The following is a 27,395-nucleotide window of genomic DNA, read 5'->3' as shown; positions in this document are numbered from 1 at the left end:
AGGGTTGTACTTTATCATTTCATTGTTAGATTTGAATATTTTCGCTTATAACAACTTATTTCATTAGAAGCTGCATGCATCTTTTAACATTTATGTTTTTCAAATAATTATGAAAAAAAATTCCAAGAAAATTTATTATTAAACTAAACCGTATCTTCTAAAATTAAATACACTGTAATTGGTTTTGACATAATTAATTACCTTTAAACTACATAATTACAAAAAGAGGTTTTAGCTTATTTGTCAATCAAAGATCATTCTAAAAGCCAGAACATCTACAGATGCAAACTATGATTAATGAAAAAGTTATTCAATAACTTTTTTATTCTTCATAATATATTGTAAATCTATTACTAAATCACAATAATTCTATTTGCACACCGCTAAATCTCTGATAGGCTTGCTTCCATTAGTCTGCAATAATTTATCATTTTTAATAATCGAATCTCATATTTGTGTAGAAACATTAATTAACCATTGGTCAACCATTAGATAAAAAAAAATCATTATCTAAAATATCTTTAGGATATAATTTTAGAAATCTTCCAAAAATAAAGGTGAAATTTAATTACAAAAATTTCAAAGCAAACTATATAATATATAAAAAATCTGATAAAAGTGAAATGTTCTATCGAACTTGCAAATACTATGCATCGAACCATTTTCTCTTCTCATTGTTTCCTGAATCGCAACTCAAACAACTTATTCTGATACTAGTTGTATGGACTTAGATCCAAAATCTGATCTTCAAAAAAAATATATTATTAACATCAAAAAATTACACACAATTTAAAATAATCATCATGAACGTTACATCCATTTTTTGCCGCTACAAATTCATGATTTGCAACATTCTCTTCTCTCTCTCTCTCCCATCACATCTGCTTTCTACCGCTTATTAGTTTATCGACTATTAATTTATAGAAATTTTACTATATATTATATATCTATTGATTAATTATGGTATAAATCAAACCATAATTACAGTGCTCACATTTTTTGCGACTCTAAATCAGAATCATCTAATCTTATTAAGCATATAACAACCAACTCATATATAACTCTTTAGATTGAGGATTTAGGTTAATTCATAAATATATACATGCGTTAGGTAAGAAAAGAAAAGAAAATGAGAGTACATAAATAAATAAAACAGGGGAAGCTAAAAAAGAGAAAAAAAAAATAGAAATAAACAAGAGGAGAGTGTGATGTAAATGAATGGGGACATGGTGAAGGCCACGCGCAATGGAGCGGTCCACACTCTCTCCTCCTCACCTTTATATTCACCAAATCGGATCGTCTTTCTCCTTAATTCAGTCCTCTTCTTCTTCTTCTTCTCTTCACCACTGCTCTCTTCTTTCTAGCTCCCATATTGATAATTAAGTTGTTCTCACCACCATTGATCTTCCTAGGTTTTGTTTTTGTTTCCGTCACATACTCGAAGGTAACCCTAATATTATTAACGAGTGGATTTCAAACACATATTACTTATACGTATGTGTGCTCTTTTTCTTTTTGTTAATTATGTGTGTTCTTTGGACTTCGTTTGTGGATTATTTGTAACTTTTGAGCATCACTAATTTCTATTTTTGATCATGTTTTTTTTTTATGTTATCTGGTTTTATATATGTAGCTTTCCCTACATATTTTGATCAAAAGATGGCATTAATGATCAATCGATCCTAGATTCATATTTGTAAAATGTTTAACGATCAGGACCGTTAAAACATTATAATCCTTCTGTCGTTTTAAGTTGAATCTGCAGCAAGAAAAGGAGAGATATGATATATATATATATATATATATATTCGATTTAAATTAAACTGATTTATTTTTCTTTTTTTTTTTTTTTGGGCAAAAAACTGATTTCTTATAAACAAAGAAACATGGGTTCTTATGAATTTATAGGTTTGGATCGTCCCCTATATTTTTTTTGGATGAACAAGCTGTTTTTTGTTTGTATAATGCTAGGGTTATCCTTAAGTATATTAATCATTATAATAGATTGATTTCAATTTTATTTTAATATAAAAGAGTTTTGAGAAGAACGCCGTTCTTCATGATCATTGCCTCCATTTACTAACAATGTACAACATGACAGCATCATTAGTAAACTCCCCATGTCCGTTTGTTATGATCGCATCTCATCTTGATTTCTTCAACTCAAAACCTAAATTTCATACATGTAAATATCTTTTTAGGTATGTATGTATATAGATTAATAAATTTATGTAAGTTCTTGATCATAAATCACATGTCATGAGATAAATTAATTGAATGGTGATCAAGTGGAAATTCACCACGAAATGAGCTTACATATGATTATATATTTCTCATAACTTTTTGTCAACTATCTATCGATCGAGTACATTATAAATGATTTTGTTAAATAGTACTCTATAAATGATAATTGTATTTCTTCAATTCTTCTTATTGTTCTCTACAAAATTTAGCTTATGTTTTTCATTATAGCTCTTATATATCGCCTTCCACTATCCCATATTACCATTCATTTAAAATCTTCTAGAATCATATGTTGTGATCTCAAAAATTATATACAAGCAAATACGTAAATAAGAGCATATTTCCGTACATGTATATTTATATTATTGATCATTCCAGTATTTAATTTTCTTGGTGTAGAAATAATGGAGTCAATGGAATCTTGTAGCGTTCCTCCTGGATTCAGGTTCCATCCGACTGACGAAGAGCTTGTCGGTTACTATCTAAGGAAGAAAATCGCATCGCAAAAGATTGATCTCGATGTGATCAGAGACATTGATCTCTACAGAATCGAACCATGGGATCTACAAGGTTACTTACAAAACACTCAGAGCTTTTTCAATTACTTAAGTTAGGCTTTTCATATTTATAAACTTGATCATGATTTTATCATCACCTTAAATTTTATGTTACAGAGCAATGTCGAATCGGATATGAAGAGCAAAATGAATGGTATTTTTTTAGTCACAAGGACAAAAAATATCCAACGGGGACAAGAACTAATAGAGCGACCATGGCTGGATTTTGGAAAGCCACGGGAAGAGACAAAGCTGTTTACGACAAAACAAAACTAATTGGAATGAGGAAAACACTTGTGTATTACAAAGGACGTGCTCCTAATGGCCAGAAATCCGATTGGATCATGCATGAGTACCGGCTCGAGTCAGATGAGAATGCACCGCCCCAGGTATATTGTTTAATGATTTCATATAATTAAATCATTTTCAATTTGATGGATTGACCTTATTAATCAAGATTAATCATATGATAAATTGTTAAGTTTCATATTCATCTTTTCACCCTTTTTCATGTCCTCTTTTTATACAAACTTCCATGGGGCTGGTACTTGTGTTTCTACTTTGGTGGGGACAAAACATTTTTGTTTTAATTAGGGCTTCTTGTCTCTTTGGCTCTTTTGTGAGGCACATGCTAACTTTTAGGTGAAATTCCATTACGTATATAACTCATGTAGGATAATACACATATTCAATCAGAAAAGAAAAAAGGAAGTAAAAAGTCTCTCCTAAACTCGTATATAATTTCAGTCAATGCAGAATTTACAGTTTTCCACTACAAAAAAAAAAGAAGTTCAATCACATTTCCTTTTGAAGTAGTAAACGTGTAAAACTTTGTCTCGTTTATAAATTATAACAATTATAAATTGTTACCTTTTGTATTTATCTATAGCATATATATTGGTACGCTAGAAATTTCCTCTATAAACATTGATCTATATATATGTTTGTAATATATATTGTTTATGAATTATAGTTGTGTGCTTGTTTTTCCAATATCTTAAAGTCAATAAAGTTCAAAAGTGAAACTCTATTAGATTGCATGAGTACGTACCTAAAGATTTCACTAGCTTTCTTATTTTTGGTCTCACACTTTTCAAGCATGTCCTTATGTGTGTTTCACTAAAATTTAACTGCCTTTTCTCCATCTTTTTGTTTGCATTGGCCTTACGGATAATATGATGCTTTACCAATTTTTTGAAACATCAAAACAAGCGAAAGTTTCTATTCACATGTTATGTCTTCTTATGATCATTTGTGTGCATCTTCGTTTTTTTAGGAAGAAGGATGGGTGGTTTGTAGAGCATTCAAGAAAAGAGCTACCGGGCAAGCCAAGAACACGGAAACTTGGACCTCAAGTTACTTCTATGATGAAGTCGCATCGAATGGCGTTAACTCGTTTACGGACCCGATTGATTACATATCTAAGCAGCAACATAAACTTTTTGGAAAAGGTTTGATGTGTAAGCAAGAACTAGAAGGAATGGTTGACGGTCTAAACTATATGCAATCAAATCAATTCATTCAGCTCCCGCAACTCCAAAGTCCTTCTCTCCCGCTGATGAAAAGGCCTTCGAGCTCGATGTCCATAACATCAATGGACAACCATTGTAACTACAAAACCCCATCAGAGGATGAAGAAAGCTTCGAGTCATTAATAAGCCGAGAGAATAAAAGAAAGAAGAAAAAGCAAGTAATGATGACGGGAGATTGGAGAGAGTTAGATAAGTTTGTTGCTTCACAACTTATGAGCCAAGAAGATAATGGAACTTCAGGTTTCGCAGGTCATCATATAGCTAATGAAGATAAAAACAAGAATGATGTGGAGATTGATTCGTCGATGTTTTTGAACGAGAGAGAAGAAGAGAACAGGTTCATCAGTGAGTTCTTGAGTACAAACTCGGATTATGATATTGGGATTTGCGTATTTGATAATTGAATGAACTACATAGATGGCTAGATGCCATGGTGAGATGTGTTGGTACGTTGCCTTAAACTTAATATGAAATTATTAATTAACAGTATAACTTATTTTAAAAAGATATATATATATATATGGTTACCATATCTAGTTTTATGAAAAGAATGCGTTAGGGTTGTGAATGAGTGAGGATATGAATGTATATTACGTTACGTACTATCTATATTCGAGTTTGAGTGACTAGGGTAGAGTTATTGTTACGCCCTGACGGTATGAATTTTGTGGTTTTCTAATTTAAAGTTAGTCAGTCTTATAGAGATGATTAAAGGAGCAACTAATTTAAGTATAATTAGGAATCAGAATTAGAAATCATTGTTGTGGGGTAAGGAGATGTCGAGCGTGCGGTGTGCACAACGGGGCTCCGTTGGGCATGCTTTGTCGTCCACAACACTAACGAGACTTTGGGAGCAAGAGTCTTCAATTTAAAACTTTATTTCATCTCATATCAATCTTTTTAAAAATCTTTATTCACTTCGAAATTTAATTTATATAATAACTAATAAGTGTTAGATGTTGGTTCTCACATCTCATGCAACTTTTTCCACGAGGAAAATTACTAGAGATGATTTTTCATAAGGAAAACGTACGGTGGATATTAAAAATAGTTTTAAGAGAGAAATATATGTTAGGAATGGGAACATTCCACGTTTATTGTTTTCTAAAAAGAAAGTAGCTAATTAATTTATATGATTGATTGTTGATTTGGAAATAATTAACGACTTTTTAATTGCGACAAATCACCAAGAAAAACAAAACTTTCTAATCAACCATATTATGGCCTCCCTTTTTCACTCCCAAAGAGTTCATAAGTGAACTACCGTAGTACACACTACCCATTGATAAGTGAACTACCGTATGGGCTTAGTATAACCCCCAAATTGGGCCGTTTCAAAAGTCTTAAGGCCTCATCTTATTCATACATAAGTATCAAGCCTTTTTATATTCAATTCAACGATTTAAAATATATGATTGTTATGAATCTCGCGTATTCTCTTGATTAATGAATGAGGTTACAACTTATATATACACAATAAGGGAGACAAATCCCAATTGGACTAGGAAACCCTAAAGCCCAAAGCCCATTAAGACTAACATAAACCGTTATTGGGCGAGTCTTCTAAAAGCTAGACATGGACCTTCTAGAACATGGACATGGGCCTTCTAGAACATGGACATGGGCCACGGTTATGGAGTCCATCCGTTATGTGGTTTACAACACTCTCCCTTGGATGACATAACCGTGTAGATGCCAAAGGATCTTTGTAATGCGCTTGGGAATGCTGCCTCATTAAAACCTTACCAGGAAAACCCATTGGGACAAAATAACGGTGAAGGAAAAAGAGTACAGCACGCATTACTCCCCCTGTTTTGGTCATCCCTACAAGTCCTTAAGTCTCCGCATTCCAATTTGATGCGTGAGCTTCCTTAATGTTGTTGTCGGTAGTGCTTTAGTGAAGAGATCGGCTAAGTTGTTGCTTGAACGAACTTGCACCACTTGAACTTCACCATCCTTTTGTAGCCGTCCTTGAGCTGAGCGATACATGGCTACGTTGTCTTCACATATGATGATCTTTGATGTTGTAGTAGATGCGCCTTGAAGAAGGCTGCCTACGTACCCTTGGAAAGGATCAAGCCACACGTAGTTCCTATTTATTGGCCATGTCATAATCTGATCTTACCTGCATTAGCAAAACAAACTAAACCAAAGCAAACTAGACCTTCTTTGGTTAGATCAGTATAGAATAAAACCCAAATAAACAAAGTAGGAAGAATAAACTTTAAAATTTAACCAAACCTTCCTTCAAACCTTTCCAGTGCCTTTGGGTTGATCATAAACTAAATTTAGACAAAGGAGGTTCACGGCAAAACATATGTCTGGTCTAGTGTGGCTAGCCAAGTACATTAACACTCCTATGACACTGAGGTATGGCACTTCAGGACCGAGAACTTCTTCCTCGTCCTTCTTTGGACCAAATGGATCACTATCCAATCCAAGGCTTCTCACCACCATTGGGCCTGGTCAATGGGCGGGCCTGGTCCTTATTAAATATCCTTGAGTACTTTTCAGTATATGCCTTTTGATGCACAAGGATTCCATTATTCATGTACTCAGGTTGTAATCTCAAACAGAACTTAATTATTGCCTAGGTCTTTCTTTTAGATATACTCAACTGTTTGGTCGATTACCCAGAGGTTTAAATTATTCATATACACTGCTATGATTACAAATCCTTTGTTTGCAAACCTCTTTATGAAAATACATGGACTAATGGGATCATTTATAACATTCCATACGCCCATTTGGTCTAAGTCCATGAAAAGATTTGTCCAGCCTTATGCAGTGATATTCTCGAGAATCTTTCTTATCTTTGAGCTCAATACCCTCTGGTAATCTCATATATATTATCCGGTGGACTTATATAAATATGCAGGCATTACATCCATTAGCCGCAAATCAAATCTTTTCCTTTATATAGCCAGATTTAGCATCCACCACAGGGGAGTATGTTTCTTCATAATCTATCCCCGGTCTTTGTGAGAATCCTTGTGCTATAAGCCGTGCCTTATATCTCACGATTTCATTATTCTCATTTCTCTTCTTCACAAAGACCCATTTGTGTCCTACTGGTTTTTACATCGAATGGTGTCCTTAAGGTCGGACCAAACTCATTCCTTTTCTTAATGATTCTTAGCTCCACGTTTTATGGTCTTGTACCATTTAATCAATCAAGTCTTTGAGTGCACTCTAGTATAGACGTGGGCTCATGATCCTCATTTATATTCATAAATTCAAGTGCTACCTTGCATGCAATATAATCTTATGTCGACATTTCTTATATGTTCCATTATGTTCCAGACATGATATAATCAATTTGAGATTTATTATGGTCAGGACCTTTAATACTTTGCAGCTTGGCGTCCCAAGCTACATTATATGGTACATGTACCTTAGAGCCGGCCGGCCTTATCTCTATGTCTGGGATAGTTTCCTTAGTAACCTCGGATTCCTATTGCACCTTTATTTAATTTCCGAGGGTTTTTATCATTGGAACTTATTGGTCTACCACGTCTCATACGTTGTCTAGACTCTGTAGCAACTTGACTAAGTCCCTTTTGGACATCAATTCGTACTGGTGCATTACAAGCTGGTATGTACGATTTTGTAACTTTCTTTTGGGTCAGCAAAGGAATCTGGCAATTGATTAGCTAGCTTTTCAAATGTATAATTATGGACCTCTGATTCTCATGCCAGAGTCCGAGGATCTTGCTAATTTAAGCTTGTTCGTCTCTCCACCTAAAGTAGGAAACTCGGATTCATTAAAATGACAATCCGCGTATCTAGCCTTAAATAGATCACCCGTAGTTGGCTCTAGATATTTAATAATGGTGGGAGAATCAAATCCAACATATATTCCCATCCTCCTTTTAGGTCCCATCTTTGTTCTATGTGGTGGAGCAATCAGTACATATACGGCACACCCGAAAGTCTTTAGATGGGATATGTCTGGCTCATGACCCATGAGTAATTGGGATGGTGAATATTTATGTTCACTAGATGGCCTTATGCGTATAAGCTCTGATGCATGTAAAACAGCGTGTCCCCAAGCGGCTACTGGAAGCTTCGACCTCATGAGTAATGGTCGAACTATCAATTGAATTCGTTTAATGAAGGATTCCGCTAATCCATTCTGTGTATGTACATGTGCCACGGGATGTTCCACACTTACCCCCATGGACATACAGTAGTTATTAAACGCTTGGGACGTTAATTCACCGGCATTATCTAGACGTATAGTCTTAAGCGGAAAATCTGGAAAATGGGCTCTCAGTCTTATGATCTGGGCCAACAACCTAGCAAACGCTTGGTTTCTAGAGGATAATAAACAAACATGCGACCATCTTGTCGATGCATCAATGAGGACCATGTAATATCTAAATGTCCCACATGGTGGGTGTATTGGTCTACATATATCTCCTTGTATCCTTTCCAGAAAGTTTAAGGTTTCTATATTTACCTTAGCCGGTGATGGCCTTATAATGAGTTTCCCTTGTGAACATGCTTCACACGTGAGATTCTTAGGGATAACTCTTTTCTCTTTTAGGGTGTGCCCCTTTGAATTAGTTATTAGTTTACGCATCATACTATGACCCGGATGGCCAAGCCGGTCATTCCATAAAGTGAATTTCTCGATGAACTCTTTGTTCATTGCCATATTAGCTTCGATCATATCGATTTTAGCATAGTAGAGACCAGTGGATAATGCGGGTATAGTCTCTAGGACTTTCTTATGTCCTTGGGTGATCTCAATTATATTTAGGAATTCTTTGTTCCCTTCACCCTTTGTTTCAATATGGAAACCATTCAATCTTATATCTTTGAAACTTAATAAGCTCCTCTTTGAGCTGGGTGAATATAAGGCATCGCTTAGTTCAAGATGCGTGCCATTTGGTAATAGAATATGGGCTTGGCCGTAGCACTCAATAAGATTTGCTATACCCGCTATAGTGCTAATATTGGCATTTTTTCATTATGAGATTTAGGAAAATATCTCTTATCTTTTGTGTGGCTCCACTATCCACCACAAATATGTTCTTGTCCTCGGCCATTTCTTATATGGACAAGAATCATGTTTTAAACATAAAATAATATAAAATAAATTCAAGGAAATAACAATCAATGAAAACATAAAATGCAAAGAAAGCGTAGAGGTTTTGATGTCGAACTCAGATTTATCAACTTGATTCTTTTAGGCAATCAAAAGTCTCACACTCTATTAGATCATCTTGATCATGTTCACCATCTTTATATACCAAATGGGCTTTAGGATTCTTCCTTTTCACACTCTCTTGATAGAGGTCACAACGATGTTTGGAAGTCCTACATATCTTAGCCCAATAGTTCCCCATTCCACATCTATGGCATACTCATTTGGTCGAGTGTTGTGGTTTGGAAATACCACATCGTCCTCGCCCTCGACCACGGCCGGAATTGGGTCTACATCCACGGTTATAGTGGTTCCCACGGCCGGATGAGTTATAGTGGCCACAATCACGTCCTTTCCATCCACTACGGCTACGGCCGTGTGGTCTATTACTTTAGACGTGGTTAGATTCTTTGGATTCTTTCTTATCCTCTGCGGCCTTATTGGCATCAGGTAATGCGGTTAATCTATGAGGTCGTAATTCACTGTTTTTATCAGTAAGTCATTATTTTGCTCATCTAGCAATAGACTCATCCACGGACTTATAGTCCTGGATTATGAGACTCTCAATAAGATGGTGGCTAATATTGCCTTGTATCTATCTTTCTTTCTTGACATTATTGCCTTATTAGATACATTCACCAAGTCCTTTTGAATTTTAGGATAATCTTAGTATCCATTGCCCATTTTAAATAATTATCTCTTAAGAGATTTAGGGCAGTAAAATACAAGTTGTAATTCAACATCTACAAGGAAAAGAGGTTTAAATCAAAATCATGTAATCGTTAATGTCATGCGGTATTTAAGACCGAACCATGAATCGATTTTACTTAGAGATTTGACTTTTCCTTTTCCTTTTAGGATTAAATTTCCTCTTTTGCTTAGGATTAGGGTTTTCCTATTTTACTTAGGATTTAAGATTTTTAAGATTTCTTTTTTGATTAGGATTTAGAAATTTTTCTATTTCTTAAGGTTTTCCTATCTTGAATAGGTTTTAGGAATTTCTTAATTTAATTAGGATTTTAGGATTTTAAGATTTCCTATTTTAATTAGGATTTTAGGGTTTTAAGATTTCCTATTTTAATTAGGATTTTAGGGTTTTAAGATTTCCTATTTTAATTAGGATTTTAGGGTTTTAAGATTTCCTATTTTAATTAGGATTTTAGGTTTTAAGATTTCCTATTTTAATTAGGATTTTAGGGTTTTAAGATTTCCTATTTTAATTAGGAATTTAGGGTTTTAAGATTTCCTATTTTAATAAGTATTTTAGGGTTTTAAGATTTCATATTTTAATTAGGGTTTTAAGGTTTTAAAATTTCCTCTTTTAATTAGGATTAACTTTTCCTATTTCACTTATGATTTTAGATTTTTAAGATTTCCTATTTTATTTAGGATTTGGAAATTTTCTATTTTGAATAGAATTAACTCAATTAAGGATTTTCCTATTTACAATAGGATTTTTGATTTTCCTATTTTAATTAGGGATTTAGGGTTTTAAGATTTACAATAGGATTATCTTTTCTAAGGTTTCTAGGGTTTATGCGAATTTAGTTTTAGGGTTTCTAACAACTTATGCATGTAATCAATCAAAGAAACAATCAATCTAACAACCTAAACAACCTTAATCAATCGATTATATTTTAGGGTTTTAGGTTTCCAATTCGATTTAGGGTCTTAAAAGTTTTGGTCATGGCTAAGTGTTTTCGAGTTTGCAAGTTTGAGATTAAGCAATAATAACTTTTCTAGCAACTTAAACGAGTCAAGCAATCGGATCATCCAAGGAAATAACAATTGCTTATCAAGCAAGGTTCGTTTTTAGAGTTTCTCTTTGTTTAACTTTCAAGTTCGATTGTTGGTTCTTTAGCTTTAGGGTTTTGATGTTACCTTTCACCTTATGGGGTTGTACGGACTAGAACCGGGAGCTAAAGAACTCGGTTATCAACTTGTCATGAGCGTATGGTCCTTGGAAGGAATCGCCGAGCAAAGGAGAAAGCAAACGGACGGACGAGCTAGCTAGGGTTTTCAAAACAAATCGGCGCACACTGTATCTGTGCGTGAGGGCGCGTCGGTGGTCAGATCGACAAGCCGTTTGCACTGATGGATTCGTCTCGGCGAGGGCTTCGATTTGGTATCTTGCTCGTTTTCTGGGTCCTCACGATTTGAGAGAACGACCTCTTTGAAGTTCCGAGGCATATTTCTTTGCGTTTTAGGGGTTTGATGGAGATAGAGAGATCGTGAGATTAGGGTTTATGTGTCAGATCTTTAGCTAAGGGATTTAGAGGCTATCGTGCTGATAACGTGTTATGAATCTCGTGTATTCTCTTGATTAATGAATGAGGTTACAACTTATATATACACAATAAGGGAGACAAATCCCAATTGGACTAGGAAACCCTAAAGCACAAAGCCCACTAAGACTAACATAAACCGTCATTGGGCGAGTCTTCTAAAAGCTAGACATGGACCTTCTAGAACATGGACATGGGCCACGGTTATGGAGTCCATCCGTTATGTGGTTTACAACAATGATTAGCTTTAGTTAACCCCAAATTTACTCGAATTTGGTTCTGCCTTTGTTTCTCGGATTATTTGAACAAATTTTAGCTCAACCGGAGCAAAAACCTATTTCGAGTATATTACATGGTAGTACTAGTTATACATCCGAAGACTCTTTACTCTTAAACCAAAAAGAGACCACACCAAACCATTTACAGATACTAAAAAAAAAACCTTATTCTTCATATTCACACACAGTTTCTTCTTCTTCTCCTCCTCCTCAGTGATCAAGCAGCGGAAGCTTTCATGGCCTTCTTACCAGCTGAAGATTTGATGGACTTAGGCTGTCTCGCCTTCTTCGCTTTCCTCATCTTTTCTTGTTTGTTCACAGACATACTCTTCTTGGACCTTGTCGAAGAAGACCTAGTCCTCTTTGTGATCTCTTTATCTTCTTGCTTCATATTCTTCTTATTCTTCTTGTCTTGTAGCCTCGTTGTCATTTTGGTGGTATCTGAGAGCTTGTAAGAGGCTCTGATCTTCACGAGCTTACCTTTCGCGACAGAGTTTTTAAGCTGTAGAGAAAGTATTTTACGGAAACTCTCTGGAAGTAAAGACTTGTGTTTCTCCTCTATCTTCTTAGCTATAGCGTAAGGGCTTGATCCGTTCTTCTCTTTAAGAGCCATCAAAGCCTCTTTTATCATCTTCATCAAAAACAAGAACAAAAACAAACCAAGTTTAATAGACAGAACTCGAAAGAAAGAGTTAGAACTCAAAAGAAAAACTCACCTGAAAGTATGGAGGATGAGTGGTGGTTTTCGGTTTTCGCGGCTTCTTCGCCGCCGGAGTCTTCTTCAAGGTCTTCTCTTCGGCCATAAGAGGATTAGTGAAAGTGTTGCTTTGTTTGTCTTGTCTCTATCTGTTAAATTTTCTGAGCTAGCTTATTTATAGCGCGGAGAAGTGTATTCGTGTGTTTTTGGGATTCGTTATGGTTTTTGTCAGAGGATCGGTTACGTGTGCAATAATCAAATCTTGAGCGTACACGTGTGGTTTAAGTAATGGCTGGATTCCATGTGTTTATCCGAGAAACACACTTGGTGTTGGTGATCTTTCTTTTGGTCTACTATGCATTTTGTGAACGAGTGTGTTTTCTATTGAATATAAATCCTCAATTTTGAAGCATTTCTTAATTTTCATTGAAATATTACAATTTTTTTAAAAACATTCTTAATAACGCAGTTATGAGGCCAATAAATGGTTAAATTTGGCTTAATAAAAAAACTGAAGGGCTAAAATTTAAACCAGCGTTTTTTGCCGTCTTATTATATAAAGTTGACAAAATTAGTAATTCACGTGAACGCGACATGTGTTAAATTTATTAACGAGATATCTACATATATCAAACCTAATTTTGATATATTTAAAAACAAAAGTAGAAAAATATTTTCTAACCCTATCGGGAAAAGGAAATATATACATAAATCAAAATTTTTTGTTTATATATTAAAATTTTTTATTTAATATATCAAACTAATTAATTCTATTAAAAATTGTTAATATATTCAAAATAGAAGTGAAAGTTCCCTATTTTGTTTTTAAAAAATATTAATACATGTTTTAATATTTTCTAATTTTGTACCTTATATATGTTTTTTGAAAACTGTAACTTCAATATGTTTATCCTTGTATTTTTTTAATTTAATTTAATTTTCTTCTTTCTTAGTTCAATTTGTTTGCCACATTCTCTGGCTACGCTTGGTCCGTCTTTTTCTTGCTGCAGTCTCTTGTCCTTTCCTTATCTTTTTGTTGCACTTTGAGAAATACCTTATTATATATAATTAGTAAAGACGTGTTATAAATAGTTAAATTTTATTGCAAAAATAAAAAGTGTAAGATTGTAAATTGGCTTTTGAAAAGATAGATTAAAAAAAAAATAGTTTATTTCTCATACCCAGCTATTTAGACGGACCTTATCTAGTAAAGTTATTAGTTGTTCGCAGATTTTGTGTTACACATGTTTAAAAGATTTATGAAAATCTGAAACATTGCAAGACTAAATTAATTATGGACTTGATGTTTAAGGTGTTATTCATTAGAATTGAAGAATGAGTAAATATTGAACCCAAATACAACTTCTCAAATGTTATCACTGTATCATTGTTTTTTCTTTGGAGTATAACATGTAGAGTAAGCTAAAATTTTAAGAAATAAGTTGAAAAAAAATCATAATCTTTAAAATAAATTAAAACTCTATTTTGGTGTCGGAGGAGTTGCACCGACAATTCTTGAACATTGTTCCTTTAGTATCGGAGGGAAAAACCGAATGAATAGAATTTTCGGTATGCAATTGTCTTCGGCGTCCAAAAATGCTTTGCAACAAGCCGGACCTAAATTACCGAATTTTCCAGTGAAAATGGATTGAGAAATCTCTGCAATGCATCCAGGAATATCCATCACGGATGACAAACATTTTGTTAAATCAGGTAATCCTGGCATACCAGAAATCGGTTGGAACGGAAATGGAAAAGAAAACGGAGCCGGAAACTGTGGCAATTGAGCATTTACAGAAACTATGATGCATAGAACTGCTATGAGTGAAAGCACATTTTTGATAGACATAATGAAAAATTGAGTAAAAAAGCCTTAGTATAGCCAAATCTCAAATATATGCTTAATGCTCTGATTGTTTTTGATTGATGAACAACAATAAGATCCTTGCTTATTTATATGGAATGAAATGTGAAACTGTGATATTAATTATCTTAACTTAACGTCTTTGAATGTTTTAACTAGGTATTTAATTAGCCGTTTTATAAATTTAAATAGTGTTGAAACTCCAAGTGTGAAACGAGTAACATCAACTAAGAAATATTGACTACAAAGAGGAAATAAAAGTATAACCAGCTTCACATAATTAATCAATCATAAATCAAATATATTTTTTTAGAGAAAACTATTTGGATCGATCTTAAGGTTTGGTTTGTATAAGTTCTATACAATGGGGTTCTCCATGACTTGTTTAATATAAAAACCTGTTTAGATTAATTGCTAAATGGGTCTAACCTTAAATGTTGTTAAGAAAAGTCAAAAGCCTAAACATCCCGCTCGAGCCTACTAAACTGGTTTAGACGTTAAATTACGCCTAACAATAAACGATTTCTCAAATATTAAGAGTGGAGAAGAGAGCCAAAGATTAGGGGTGTCAAAATGGGTAATCCGACCCGATCCGACCCAAACTTATATGGGTTCGAGTGTTTAATGGACGGGTTTGATCCGACCCATATATTTATATGGGTTTAATTTACATACCCAAATCCATTATTGTAGAAATCCATTGGCTTAATGGGTTTTATATGGGTACTCATATATATGTATAATAAAATATATAAATAATAAAAATCCAAAAAAATAACATAAAATTGTAAACCAACAAAAGTTTGTAAACCAAAAAAAATTGTAAACCAACAAAACTTTTTAAATAATAAATTAAAAAAAATCTAGTTATTTTACTTTTTACTTTTATTTTACATATATTTTACATATATTTTACTTTTTACTTTTAATAATAAATAAATTAAAATAATATTATACATATATTTTACTTTTTACTTTTATTTTTAGATAAAATGTAAACTTTAATAGTTATTTTAGATATTTTACTTATATAGTTGTAAAGGAAAAAAGATATTTTACATATATTTATATAAATTTCCATAATATATTAATATAGAATATATAAATTTTACTTTTTAGTTTTGGTTATGAAACTCATGGGTAACCCATGACCGTAATGGGTTTTATCCATTAAACTCATAACCCTAATAGGGTAACCCACTAAAACCCATTTATATATATGGGTAAAAAAATTCTACCCAAACCCACTAAAATCATGGACTGGTTCGGGTAACCCATGGGTATTAACCCATTTTGACATCCCTACCAAAGATTATCAAAAGTTTAAGAGCAAAATGACAACACTAAAAAAGATGCCAGAATGTTGCAGTAACATATGACAAAGATACTGAAATATGATTATACAAATCACTGTCTACGACATGGAATGTGCTTATGAAGCTTTAAGAAGAAATGAGATAGAGTGTCTGGTTTTATCATATGTTTGGGTTGTTTGTATCAAATTCGTAGACAGTTTCCGAATCAAAACCACAATAACAATAACCTTGAATTAACTTCTTCTTATTCTTCTTCTTCTATGTTCTTCTGGTCAAGAAGAGAAGGGAAACAAAGCTGGCACCTTCGATACATTTATTAGATCGGATCAGGTCAAGCTGTTCTCTTAATGATGTGGACTCCACTATCTGTATCGACAATGTCGCTTATATCTCCCACCTTGAGTGCGTAAGTCGCTTCCTCAAATGGTTTCTGCATTTGACCTCGACCAAAGGGACCTGAACATAGTCAATCAACATGAACACTTCCAGCATAAGATTTATGTGCAACAATTATAGATCCATCATCAAGAATAAAAACTCTAGATAGGTTATGATCTAAGAAGACATTAGTACACTTTATGAGCACCAATTATAGATCCACCAAGGAAGAAACTTCAGAATATAAACATCAGTAGTGATCTAAGCAGACATTAGTAAGATTTACGAGTACCGATTACAGATTCATCAAGGAAGAAACTTTAGATTCTAATCATCGGTGTTAATCTATGTGGACATTAGCAACAATTATAGATTCATCAAGGAAGATAAACTTCAGATTCTCAACATCGGTGATGATCAAAACAAACATTAGCGAGATTAATGAGAGCCAAGTATAAATTTATTGGGAAATAGGAAGAAACTAAACATTAGTGATGATAGAAGCTAGAGATTAGTAAAATCTCTGAGCACCAACTAAAGATTTATCAAGCTAAAGTTTCTAACCATTAGTGATGACTATAAACACATCAAGGAAGAACTGTGAGATTCTAAACAACAGTAATGATCTAAGCAGACTTATATGATCATTATGCTCAATTTCAATGTACACAGTTAGATCCAATAGATACTCCTTCTACAAACATCACTTAAGACTATCCAGATTAATGTCATTGCCACTAGATCTAACACTAAGTGCAATCATCCTAAACCTAAACTCGCTAACCTAGAGATTAGGGATAAGAACAAACCAAGATCGCCGCCGCGTTTAGCAGAGCTACAGTCAGAAACACGAGTCGCCACTTCTTCGAAGTTCGCCTTCCCGGAGACAATATCTTCACGGATCGACTTAAGCTGCTCAACGGCGGCTTCTCTAGTGGTAGTCAAGATGATTTTCCCTTCTGGATCCTTCCACGACGCCTTCCTCCGAGATCCTTGATGCTTAATCAAAATGTGCGATGCCTTAACTTGGTCTCTCGACGCCATCTTGCTCTTCTTCCGATGCTTGTTGTGATGGTGATGGTGATGATCGTCTTTCTTCTCTTTCAATGTTCGATCTGTGGAGGAGACCGAATCGTTCTTACGTTTCCGATCTGAATCTATCTTCGTTGATTTTGAGAAAATGTTTTTGCGGCTCTGCTTCACTATCTTTGCTTTACCCTAATTATTATTGACGTTTGCAACTGTGGGACGCGTTTTTATATCACACAACTCAAAACCAAGAAAATAGATAAATAAATATATCCACTAAGAAAGTAAAAACACTTCAAAAATCAAATATATTTAACCACTTAAAAACCTTAATCCAATCACACCTTTCTAAATCTAATTTCATCTATATATATATATATATATATATATATATTTGCTTTTCTATATATCTAGTATTTTTCAAAATATTGATTATAATGTATACACAACTAATCCATGACTTGCAAGATTTTACCAAATAATATGCAAGCAAAAGGTTTCTAGATTACTAAAATGATCCAATTATTCCTAATAAAACAGCTCGATTACATATTGCTGCTTCTAACCTATAATGGTCAGATCCTTGGCTTTTTGATGATACTATAATACTAGTGTGTTTTGGATATTTTATGTATTTTCAAGTAGTTTGGATACATTCGGATACAAATTTTTTTGATTTTCAGATACTTCAGGTAAACGTAAACCCGAACCAAACCTGATCCAAAATCGTAAAATACCCGAACAGCTTCTAAACTTGTAAACCAAAATACCCGAACGCCCAGGCCTAGTATCGAGAATCTGACCCATTTCTCATAAGGTTGTTGTCTGAAGTTGTCTTCTTCAGGATGCCAAACAAACTGTGCGTGTGATGCAGTATGATAAAAACAGTCTGTTTTTTTTTTCTTTAGACATCATAATCAATTATACTAAGATGTAAGTACCGAAGCCGTTGTTCCGTGGGATCCATTAAAAAGCATAATCTATGTGAGTGATTGGCAATCAAAGTATAGAATATATATATATATATATAATATCAATGAATTGGTAATCACTACCATAATGATACAATGAAAGTCTAAATGAATCTGCTTACAAGAAAACAAAAAGCATACTCTGTGAGAATGATCCGAATGAAACAAGACAAAACACTGACCAATCACCACTCAAGGGGCAAGACTGCAAGAGTAAGACATAAACATTGTTGCGACCAATTCCTGGCCTAAAGAATGAACCAAAACTTACATCTGAGACTATCAATCAAATCCAAGAGCGCGAAGATCTAACACGGCTTACATATTAGATGTCTTTCAAGACAGGCCAACCTTTTCTAATGATCTCATTAACTCTAGAGTCGATATGTTTCTGGATTCTAGACGGGCAGAGCTCGGCTGCATAACCATTTAGTTTTGTGGCTAGAGCTGATCTCTCGAGCTCTTCTTCTGCCATGTTTCCAATTAGCTGAATAAGAAATGGATGTTGTTTCAGCTCGAACTTCTGCATATACAAAATTCAAGAGAACATCGATTTTCCTAACTGTTTATCCTCTAACAACTGGATTAACAGCTAACAAGCCGTAATAGGAATCGAAGATGTACAGAGACATAAAGTTGAACCTGGTGATCAGGCTCTGCGCGATAAAACGTTCCTAGCTGTTGAATTTGAGTAGTCACAATACTGTTTCTTGATTTAAGTTGCTCCCTTTCCTTGCTAGTAGAAGCCAGTCTCAACTCTTCTGTAGAATTAGTGAAAATACAGGATCTGTTCAAAAAGATTCCGACGTTATATATTTGGCCCAAACAAACTTAGGATTACCAAACAGCTAATGTGAGGGAGATTTACTTCCTCTTTACCTGTATTGATTACCCACATCAGGACCTTGTCCAAACACTTGTCTAGAGTCATGACTAGACCAGAATACATCTAAGAGCTGACGATAACCGATTATCCGTGGATCATATTCAACCTGAAGACAGTTACAGAGCAAGAGCAACACAAATCTAAAGGATCAGAAACTTTAAACCCAGCTCCTGGAAACACAAGGATTACTTTTCAACAGCGCAGATGAACATAGACGATTTAGGTTAACCTCAATCACATTTACACTAACATTACCAAAAACTCAGAAAAACAAGCTAAACCAGCTACATAATTTCGATATTAAGTACGATAAAACATTAAGTCTATACAGCATCCTCCAATTCTCTACACAAATTTGTCGATCCAAGCGAAATGAATTCAGTCGAACAAGAAGAGGTAACAGATCAACTTAGTTTAACTTCAAATCACATTTACAATAACATCACACATTACCAAAATTCAACAAAACAAGCTAATCAGCTACAGAATTAAGCTATTAAGATAGAACATTGCTGATTTCAAGCATCTTCCAATCGTCGAATAATATGCTCAATCATTGACTACACAAATTATAAGAGGCAACAAGATCAATCATAAAGCTCAATTCAAAACCGGCGGCAATAGAATAACGAAGTAAACATTGACTCAATCCTCAAAATCAAAACAATAAACTATTAAGTAGATCAAATCAAATCCAAGTAAACATTGGCTCAATCCTCGAAATCGAAACAATAAACTAACCTGTACGGACTCGGCGTGATCACCTAAGTTTCTATACTCCGGATTCGTCTTCGTTCCACCGGCGTAACCGGCGGTTGTTCTAACGACGCCATTGATACAACCAAACGCAGCCTCGGATCTCCAGAAGCTTCCAAGAGCGAAAACCGCAGATTTCAAAGGACGATCGGGAGAATCAACGATAGTATCCGAGATCTGATTCGAAATCCTGATGCAAACAGCTTTATCGAGCAGAGAGATACACAAGAAGAAGAAGAAGACGAGATTCGCATAAGGAATGAAGATACGGTTCCTCTTCAGTGATATAGCCATTACACAGTTTTCGTCTAGCTGCTGCTTCGAACCAGGGAACGAATCTCCATATGAACAACCATGGCTCAAAAAGTCACGCCATGGCTCCACCTCCATTAAAACTCTCTTGTCTTTAAGTCCCTCTGTGTCACTTAGAAGGTTCGCTGCCTGATTCAGTTTTAAGATTATAAAAATAATGAAGTAATTTAGATTACTTTAATTCGGCTACCACTTAAGGCATGATTCTTTGTGATAGACATCCTCGTGGTAGCAACAAGGTACCAATATCGCTACTCGAACCGTGGTGAGACTCTCTCATCATGCTGAGTCCCTACCATTTTCACCGGTTCGGAATTGGCAGCTATTTGTCTAATTTATTGATACTTAAAACGTTTTAAACATATAACTAAATACTCGGTTTGATACGGTTCGTTAGGGAACCATTGCAAACTAACCAACAGCAAATTATGCTTAGGTGATAGAATTACTCATCTAGCTATAAACAAGATTCGGATAGAGAACAATAATAAAACTTGTGATGAAAATTTGCAATGTATACTATAAGCTTTTAAAGAGAGAGAGAGGGAAGATAAAGATTATCATAAAAATGTTTAGAATTGTAGAACAAGGTCGTCCAAACGGAAATACAAGACAACAAAACTTCAAACATATATAGAAAAGAGAAACAAATTCTTTTATGTTTAAATAACCCTAGTCGGCCTTGGCGGCTGAAGCAGCAGCTTGACCTCTCCTCCTAGCAGCAATAAGACCAACCTTCTGTCCGAACCTACATACCTCTGTGACTGAGTTTGTGACATATGTGGTGATGGAGGAGAATATTTACATGAGGGATAAGCACTGTTCTTATGCTTACGAACCAAAAAAAACTAATTTGAAGTCATGGATGGGGAGGAGTAGATATGTTGAATGCTCTGTGGCAAGAGCCGTGTTGTGTGATTGATTGATGATATGTTGTTTTCTGTTAATCTTCATGAGTCAAGAGTGTATTATCCACTAATGGTGTATAATCCAGAGGAGCCGTATTGGAAACTATTGAGGGTTTTAAAAGGTTTTCCGGCTAACGTGCTTCTCAAGGAATTTTGGAGGAAAGTTAGTTATTTTTGGCACTGATCAGAGTCGGTTTAGTAAAAGTCGCCTTCCATTGAGCTTTGTCATCTTCAGAGGTTTAGATAACTTCTCTTGCCTCACTTCTTAGTTATAGATAATTTCTCTAGCGTTTATTCAATATTTTTACGAAACTTTGTTGAAATGCCATTCGTGTGAAGAAGCCAAACACAGGATTTAAAGACCAAGTCAATGTCTTTTAATTTGCAGGTTTTGCAGATAATTAAGGTGATGTTCTGTTTCTGATTTGTAGTAACAGAAATTGAATTAAGAATCTATATATAATAGCAAACCCACTTTTTTGGGTCTGCTGACGTCATCTTTATAATCTAACGGTTGAGTATGAAAAAGAAGAAAAACTAACGGATGAGATTGTTTTATTAAAGCAAAAGTCGCGTCTTTTATTAAAGCAAAACTAACGGTTGAGATTACTTTTTCCCTCGAATCAATGCCTCTCTAAAAACAGAAAGACACAACACTTTTCACTTGAGAAATCTATTTTCGGGATTCATCAATGTAGTTTTGAAGAATTTTTTCTCCTCTGTCGTTCCCTTACAAATTTTTCAAGTCAAAGTATATAGAAATTAAAAATCAAAAACAGTAATCACAAAATCAATTTCCCAATTCTCCGTTGAGTATGCAGCGTTGCCTAATTTCGCCTCTAGGGTGATCCTTTTAACTCGCCGATTTGTCATGCTCTTCAATTATTCAATGAAGAACATATGTCCTGGTTCTTCGATTATTCAATTTGGTTGTGTTACTAATTTATGTTTTGTTTTAAAATCCCTGATTTGCAATCCTCCGTTCACTCATCCCCGCCAGTCATCGTTTTAGAGATTCCACACCTGACACCTTTACCATCGCTTGTCGTGCTCGCTCTTGAATCTCCTTACCATTGTTGTTGTCACGCTCTTTGATCTCCTCTTTTAGGTAATCACTAATCTCTTCTTTGTGTAGATTCGTAGTTGTGACTTTTTTTTTTGTTTGAGTAAACATGTGATGGTTGATTTAATTTTGTTACTTTCAGGCTGAAAGTTTCAGCATCATGTCGTTATTATCAGGCCATGGATATGAGACAATGGTGAAAGTATGGAGACTGTGAACGTCTTCTTACCAAGGGCTTCTTCATCTTCAATGGTCCGTAGTTGGCGTGTGGAGCCACGGCCCCTCTATTCAACATTGTCACCACTCACCACCGCTTCAACCTCATCGTAGGTTAGTCATTTTGTTCTTGTCTCTTAATGTCTATGCATGCAGCGATCATTTGTTTCTAGAAGTAGTACTTCTGTTGATTTCCTTATTGTTTTTTTTTTTATATGCTTCTATCGACTTTGTTGATTACACACTCTCCTACTTAATATCATTCTAGATTTATGGGGTTCTATGGGCAATCAATCATAGATTTGTTTGACCCTTAGAAATATCTGAATCTTTTTCCCAGTTCCCAAAACATAGATTTGTTAATGACTATTTTTGAGATTTGTTCCATTATTGTAAATACGTTGGGTTTACTAGACCTATAGTTTAATAATACAATTGTGGTTTTTGGGGATGAGATGGTTGTTTTGTATGTTTCATTTGAGGGGTGTGAGATGTTGAGCCTAAAGCCATGGATATGGGAGAACCGGAGAAATAACTGATAAATAGTTTATGGTATCGCAATTAGGAAATACATGGGTGCAATACTTCTCTTTTCATTACTTCTATAAGTAAAGGAACTTAATCTAAATTCGATCCGAATTGTGTACAAAGTGGAATTTTTTAGTGTGAGTACATTACACTGTCCAATTTTCTCATGTATGAGTTTGCTGCACTATCTTATTTGTGGATGTTGACTCTATTTTCTTGGTTTTTTGTACGGTCAAATGCCAATTTTACACTTTAAGTGTGCGGCTTTGGTCCTTAGCTACTTGTCTATTATCATATACACGGGTTTATTATTTGCTTTGCTTACTGATGTAGCGTCATCTATGATACATGGGCTTTTATTTTGGGCTTTTAATTAGTATATACGTTTATGTTTTTAGATTAGGGTTTTCGTTTATGAAAGCCTTATATAAGGCTTAGATTATGTGTTAAGAGGGGCAGCTTTGGATTATTGAATAAATTGAGTTTTTAAGAGAGCTTTGTGTAAAGCCTAGAGAGGAGGACTCTTAACCCTAAGAGCTTGTGTTCAAGCCCTGCAAGGAGGACTTGCAAAACCACGTCGATATCGCTACCGATCTCGACCCTATCTTTATTGCTTCTTCGTCAAGTTTCGACGTTCTAAGCAAGATCCGTTCGTGAATCCGACTTCTCTTAGAGATCTTGTATTCTCGTCCGTTATTTAGCTTCCGCTCTCTATCAGTTGGTATCATATGTTCAACGATTTAAGATTCGGGTCGAATCTTTCTAACCCGGAGGGACTGATGCAGCGCATCTTCAAGATCGAACGTCGCAAGATTCGAGGATGAATCTTCTCTAACCCGAGGAGACTGATGCAGCGTCATCTATGATACATGGGCTTTTATTTTGGGCTTTTAATTAGTATATACGTTTATGTTTTTAGATTAGGGTTTTCGTTTATGAACGCCTTATATAAGGCTTAGATTATGCGTTAAGAGGGGCAGCTTTGGATTATTGAATAAATTGAGTTTTTTAAGAGAGCTTTGTGTAAAGCCTAGAGAGGAGGACTCTCAACCCTAAGAGTTTGTGTTCAAGCCCTGCAAGGAGGACTTGCAAAACCACGTCGATATCGCTACCGATCTCGACCCTATCTTTATTGCTTCTTCGTCAAGTTTCGACGTTCTAAGCAAGATCCGTTCGTGAATCCGACTTCTCTTAGAGATCTTGTATTCTCGTCCGTTATTTAGCTTCCGCTCTCTATCACTTACTTTGGTAATGGTAGAATCCTTTTTTTAAAAGCTGATAAATTTACAGAGTGTTGTTAATGATTCTGTTTGAGAAGTTATGTACATAATTGAGTGTGTTGAGTTCAGTGATAATTGAGTTTAGTCTTATGTTATTCTATATAACATATTATTGTGTTGTAAAATCAATCGGTAGTTGTTAACCGTGACTTTGTTAAGACACAAGGGTGTATGGGTAAGAGTTGTGACTTGTTGGATAAGACACAACTGTTACGACCGTAAGACAGCTATATAAGTACGTGTGTTATTGTACAAAATTGTCGAAGTAAATAAAAACAGTTTCTCTCCTTCTCTCGTCCAATTCTGTTTCACTTTCTTTATCAACATGCTCTGTACAAATAAAAGATATTGAGCAAATTTCAACAATAATAAAGGAGGGATAAAGAATACTTTGAGCTGCTGAAATCTATATTAGAGATGAGTAATCAAAAGAAAGATTGATGCCTTAAACTTGTAAGATGTGGAACCAAGTAGTGAACGGTGTGACTATTGAAATGTTGGTTGGAGATGGCTTTATGCAAGCTACAAGTCGTGACTTTGTTTTATAAAGGTGGGAATCCCTTTGTTTCCAAGCCACGCAAGTGACTTGATGTAGGCATTTGACTCGCTTAAAAATAGCTTTGTTGACTCGTCCTCGCTGATCTCCGTTTGTCCTTTTGATTTGCTGAGACGCCACCCTTACCATTGGACGATGTTAACTATTTGATATAAAAAATTCTTCGATTTAGAAACATTGAATGAAATTTTTTCAATCTACTGGCTTTATTGAAGAGAATTATCGCTTCTTTCAGTTTTAAGATCTTTGATTAGTAACTCTCTAAATTGTAAATTTTCATGTGTTATATCTATTTTCGCTGTCTGACGTCTCTCAAAAAATGTGCTCATAGTGTGTTGAAATCTTTGTTTGTCTTTGGCTCTGTTCGGAGAAGGGTGCCAGCAACACATGCATTGACAGTTTTGATTTCAAACAAGGCAAGAGAGAAATACCATTACATTGACAGTTTTGATTAGGAAGAAATAAGCATTTTTATTAAGAAGCAGGAATTATTGTAAAACTTTTTGTTTTTTAAAATTTTCTAGCCCATCTATTTCCTTGGATTTTCATATGTTGAGCATTATGTCGTCTTTCTATATGGTGAGTAATATTTAATCGTTCGTATGGTGCGTAATCTTTAATTATGACTATAATTTTAAATCTTCTTAGAAATGCATTCAATTATTTTCCAATGGGAAGAGTTTACATAAAACGCCTTATTTGTTTGATATATGATTAATCGTTTATTTCAACATGTGAATTTATGCGAAAATATATCTGCTCAAAATGGTTGTGTACCTTTCTAATCGTTTATGTGGTTTAATAATTTCTCTCACTAAAACTCGGTAAACCCAGATTTATGTGGTTTTAGAATAAGTAAGTTTCCACTCTAAACGATTTAGCAATGTTAATAACTTCAAGTTTTCATTTTCCCATATATAAAAATAAAAAAAGAGGTAATTTTGATTACCTCATTTCGGCTATCATCAAAGGCACGATTCTCAGTGATAGACAGTCCCGGAGGCTGTGCTGCAACTGCATTCCAGCCAATTCATGAAGGAGTTTACATTTTTAAACTCTTTCATCATCCACCAACACTTGATGGAAACCGAGAGGAGACATGAGTCTTCTTCTCATTCGGGGGGGGTACCAATATCGTTACTCGAACCCTGGCGAGCCTCTCATATCATGCTGAGTCACTACCACTTTGCTGGGTGAGATTTGGTGACCTTTTTCTATTTAATAAATACTTAAGCTGAATCTGGGTTTACTCCGGTTCACTAAAGATTTCCATAACCAGAAAATGTTACGCTTGCGGTTCAATCTGGTTTTCACTTTAAGATTTCCAAAAAATGGCCTCATGTGCTTTCCTTGTTCTCGTATAAACAACAGAACAAGGTTGCAGAATTTACTCATCTGTAAACAAGATTCGGATAATAATCAAACTTGTGATGAAAATTTGCAATGTATACTATAAACTTTTAGAGAGAGGAGACAAAGATTATCATAAAAATGTTAAGAATTTGAGAACAAGGTCCAAACGAGAAAAGAAACAGATGTTTCTTTATGTTTAAATTAACAACCCTAGTCGGCCTTGGCGGATGAAGCAGCAGCTTGTCTTGACCTCTCCTCCTAGCAGCAATAAGACTAACCTTTTGTCCGAACCTACCTCTGCGACTGTGTTTGAGACATACGTGGTGATGGAAGAGAAGATTTACTTGAGGGATAGTCACTGTTCTGTTCTTATGCTTACAAACCCAAAGAAACTAAATTGAAATCATGGAGATGATAAGATAAGTTGAGTGATCTGAGGCAAGAGCCGTCTTGTGTGATTGATGATATGTTGTGCATGATCCAAAGGAGACGCATTGGAAACCCTTGATGGTTTTAGAAGGTTTTCCGGCTAACTTGCTTCGCAAGGAATCTAGAATTCTGATTTTTCGCACTGATCAGAGTCGGTTTAGTAAAAGTATGATGGGAAGCAAAATATTTGGTACGTAGAGATTGCATTGAAAGAAAGAGAGAAGGTGATACTTGGGGGAAGGTTGAATCAGTCGCGGTCACCCTTAAAATCATCCTTTGTTACGGTTTGATGATACTTGCAGGTATGCTTATATATAATGAGTATGACTGTATGAGTAAGTATATGTACTTTTGATGAAGAATTCAGATTTCAGACTTTATTATAATGTAATTCAGCTTGTTGGTTGGATAACAAAGATGAAGCAAGAGTGGCTAAGAGGCTGTTAAGATTAACTCGTCCTTTTTCCTATGTCAAGCAGCTGGGGAGACACAGAGTTTACGTCTAAACTCCTATGTCATTCATCTTCCACCGACACTCAATGGAAGCAAGGAGACACTTTTCCTTCTTTCGGGGTACCAATATCATTACTCGAATCCTGGTGAGACTATCATGATGAGTCACTACCACTTTGCTGGTTGAGTTTTGGTGACTTTTCCTCTGTCTAATTAGTACTTAACATTTTAAACGCACAGCTTAATTCCGGGTTTAATCCGGTTCACTAAATATTTCCATAACCAGAGAAATGTTACGCTTATGTTTTCAGTTTGGTTTACTAAACTCTTACGGAAGTAGCATTGAATAGAA

General features: G+C 34.9%; 5 protein-coding genes and 1 long non-coding RNA gene across 7 annotated transcripts; 2 read left to right on the top strand and 4 right to left on the bottom strand.

Moving 5' to 3' along the window:
* The first annotated feature begins 906 nt into the window (after window positions 1–906).
* Window positions 907–4,938, top strand: LOC9320174 (NAC domain-containing protein 37). Its single transcript, XM_002886099.2, has 4 exons — window positions 907–1,444; window positions 2,644–2,814; window positions 2,919–3,190; window positions 4,078–4,938. Exons 2-4 carry the CDS (start codon window positions 2,649–2,651, stop codon window positions 4,735–4,737), a joined length of 1,098 nt encoding a protein of 365 aa, XP_002886145.1. The 5' UTR covers window positions 907–1,444; window positions 2,644–2,648; the 3' UTR covers window positions 4,738–4,938.
* Window positions 4,939–12,080: 7,142 nt separating this feature from the next.
* LOC9320173 (histone H1) lies at window positions 12,081–13,008 on the bottom strand. The gene is made up of 2 exons (XM_002884061.2): window positions 12,765–13,008; window positions 12,081–12,679 (listed from the first exon to the last, which is right to left on the bottom strand). The coding sequence occupies exons 1-2, from the start codon at window positions 12,849–12,851 to the stop codon at window positions 12,266–12,268; spliced, it is 501 nt and encodes a 166-aa protein (XP_002884107.2). The 5' UTR covers window positions 12,852–13,008; the 3' UTR covers window positions 12,081–12,265.
* A 1,083-nt stretch (window positions 13,009–14,091) lies between these two features.
* LOC9320172 lies at window positions 14,092–15,122 on the bottom strand. Its single transcript, XM_002884060.2, has one exon. It carries the CDS (start codon window positions 14,592–14,594, stop codon window positions 14,226–14,228), a length of 369 nt encoding a protein of 122 aa, XP_002884106.1. The 5' UTR covers window positions 14,595–15,122; the 3' UTR covers window positions 14,092–14,225.
* Window positions 15,123–15,921: 799 nt separating this feature from the next.
* LOC9320171 (peptidyl-prolyl cis-trans isomerase Pin1) lies at window positions 15,922–17,540 on the bottom strand. The gene is made up of 2 exons (XM_021031810.1): window positions 17,113–17,540; window positions 15,922–16,381 (listed from the first exon to the last, which is right to left on the bottom strand). Exons 1-2 carry the CDS (start codon window positions 17,345–17,347, stop codon window positions 16,257–16,259), a joined length of 360 nt encoding a protein of 119 aa, XP_020887469.1. The 5' UTR covers window positions 17,348–17,540; the 3' UTR covers window positions 15,922–16,256.
* Window positions 17,541–18,359: 819 nt separating this feature from the next.
* On the bottom strand, window positions 18,360–20,351 carry LOC9320170 (peptide methionine sulfoxide reductase A5). Its single transcript, XM_021031809.1, has 4 exons — window positions 19,931–20,351; window positions 19,183–19,295; window positions 18,946–19,090; window positions 18,360–18,826 (listed from the first exon to the last, which is right to left on the bottom strand). The coding sequence occupies exons 1-4, from the start codon at window positions 20,333–20,335 to the stop codon at window positions 18,629–18,631; spliced, it is 861 nt and encodes a 286-aa protein (XP_020887468.1). The 5' UTR covers window positions 20,336–20,351; the 3' UTR covers window positions 18,360–18,628.
* A 1,487-nt stretch (window positions 20,352–21,838) lies between these two features.
* LOC110230545 lies at window positions 21,839–25,340 on the top strand. Of its 2 annotated transcripts, XR_002333686.1 has the most exons (3): window positions 21,839–22,273; window positions 22,371–22,558; window positions 25,182–25,340. It is a non-coding gene; the product is annotated as an uncharacterized LOC110230545 (long non-coding RNA). The 2 variants fall into 2 exon arrangements; XR_002333685.1 differs by lacking the exon at window positions 25,182–25,340 and having other exon boundaries at window positions 22,371–24,539.
* The last annotated feature ends 2,055 nt before the right edge of the window (window positions 25,341–27,395 follow it).

Source organism: Arabidopsis lyrata (assembly GCF_000004255.2).
Source record: "Arabidopsis lyrata subsp. lyrata unplaced genomic scaffold ARALYscaffold_3, whole genome shotgun sequence".
Lineage (NCBI taxonomy): Eukaryota > Viridiplantae > Streptophyta > Magnoliopsida > Brassicales > Brassicaceae > Arabidopsis > Arabidopsis lyrata.
The sequence above is the reverse complement of the archived record's forward strand: the minus strand, read 5'-3'. Positions and strand labels throughout refer to the sequence as shown.

Bases quoted from the DNA above. Each gene is read 5' to 3' on its own strand.
- LOC9320174 (XM_002886099.2), top strand. From the start codon at position 2,649: ATGGAGTCAATGGAATCTTGTAGCGTTCCTCCTGGATTCAGGTTCCAT. The intron at 2,815-2,918 runs GTTACTTACAAA...TTTATGTTACAG, and splicing joins CGAACCATGGGATCTACAAG to AGCAATGTCGAATCGGATAT. The intron at 3,191-4,077 runs GTATATTGTTTA...TCGTTTTTTTAG, and splicing joins ATGAGAATGCACCGCCCCAG to GAAGAAGGATGGGTGGTTTG.
- LOC9320173 (XM_002884061.2), bottom strand. From the start codon at position 12,851: ATGGCCGAAGAGAAGACCTTGAAGAAGACTCCGGCGGCGAAGAAGCCG. The intron at 12,680-12,764 runs GTGAGTTTTTCT...TTTTTGATGAAG, and splicing joins CTCATCCTCCATACTTTCAG to ATGATAAAAGAGGCTTTGAT.
- LOC9320172 (XM_002884060.2), bottom strand. From the start codon at position 14,594: ATGTCTATCAAAAATGTGCTTTCACTCATAGCAGTTCTATGCATCATA.
- LOC9320171 (XM_021031810.1), bottom strand. From the start codon at position 17,347: ATGGCGTCGAGAGACCAAGTTAAGGCATCGCACATTTTGATTAAGCAT. The intron at 16,382-17,112 runs GTTTGTTCTTAT...GACTATGTTCAG, and splicing joins TAAACGCGGCGGCGATCTTG to GTCCCTTTGGTCGAGGTCAA.
- LOC9320170 (XM_021031809.1), bottom strand. From the start codon at position 20,335: ATGGAGGTGGAGCCATGGCGTGACTTTTTGAGCCATGGTTGTTCATAT. The intron at 19,091-19,182 runs GTAAAGAGGAAG...CTTTTTGAACAG, and splicing joins GATGTGGGTAATCAATACAG to ATCCTGTATTTTCACTAATT. The intron at 18,827-18,945 runs GTTCAACTTTAT...TTGTATATGCAG, and splicing joins GCGCAGAGCCTGATCACCAG to AAGTTCGAGCTGAAACAACA.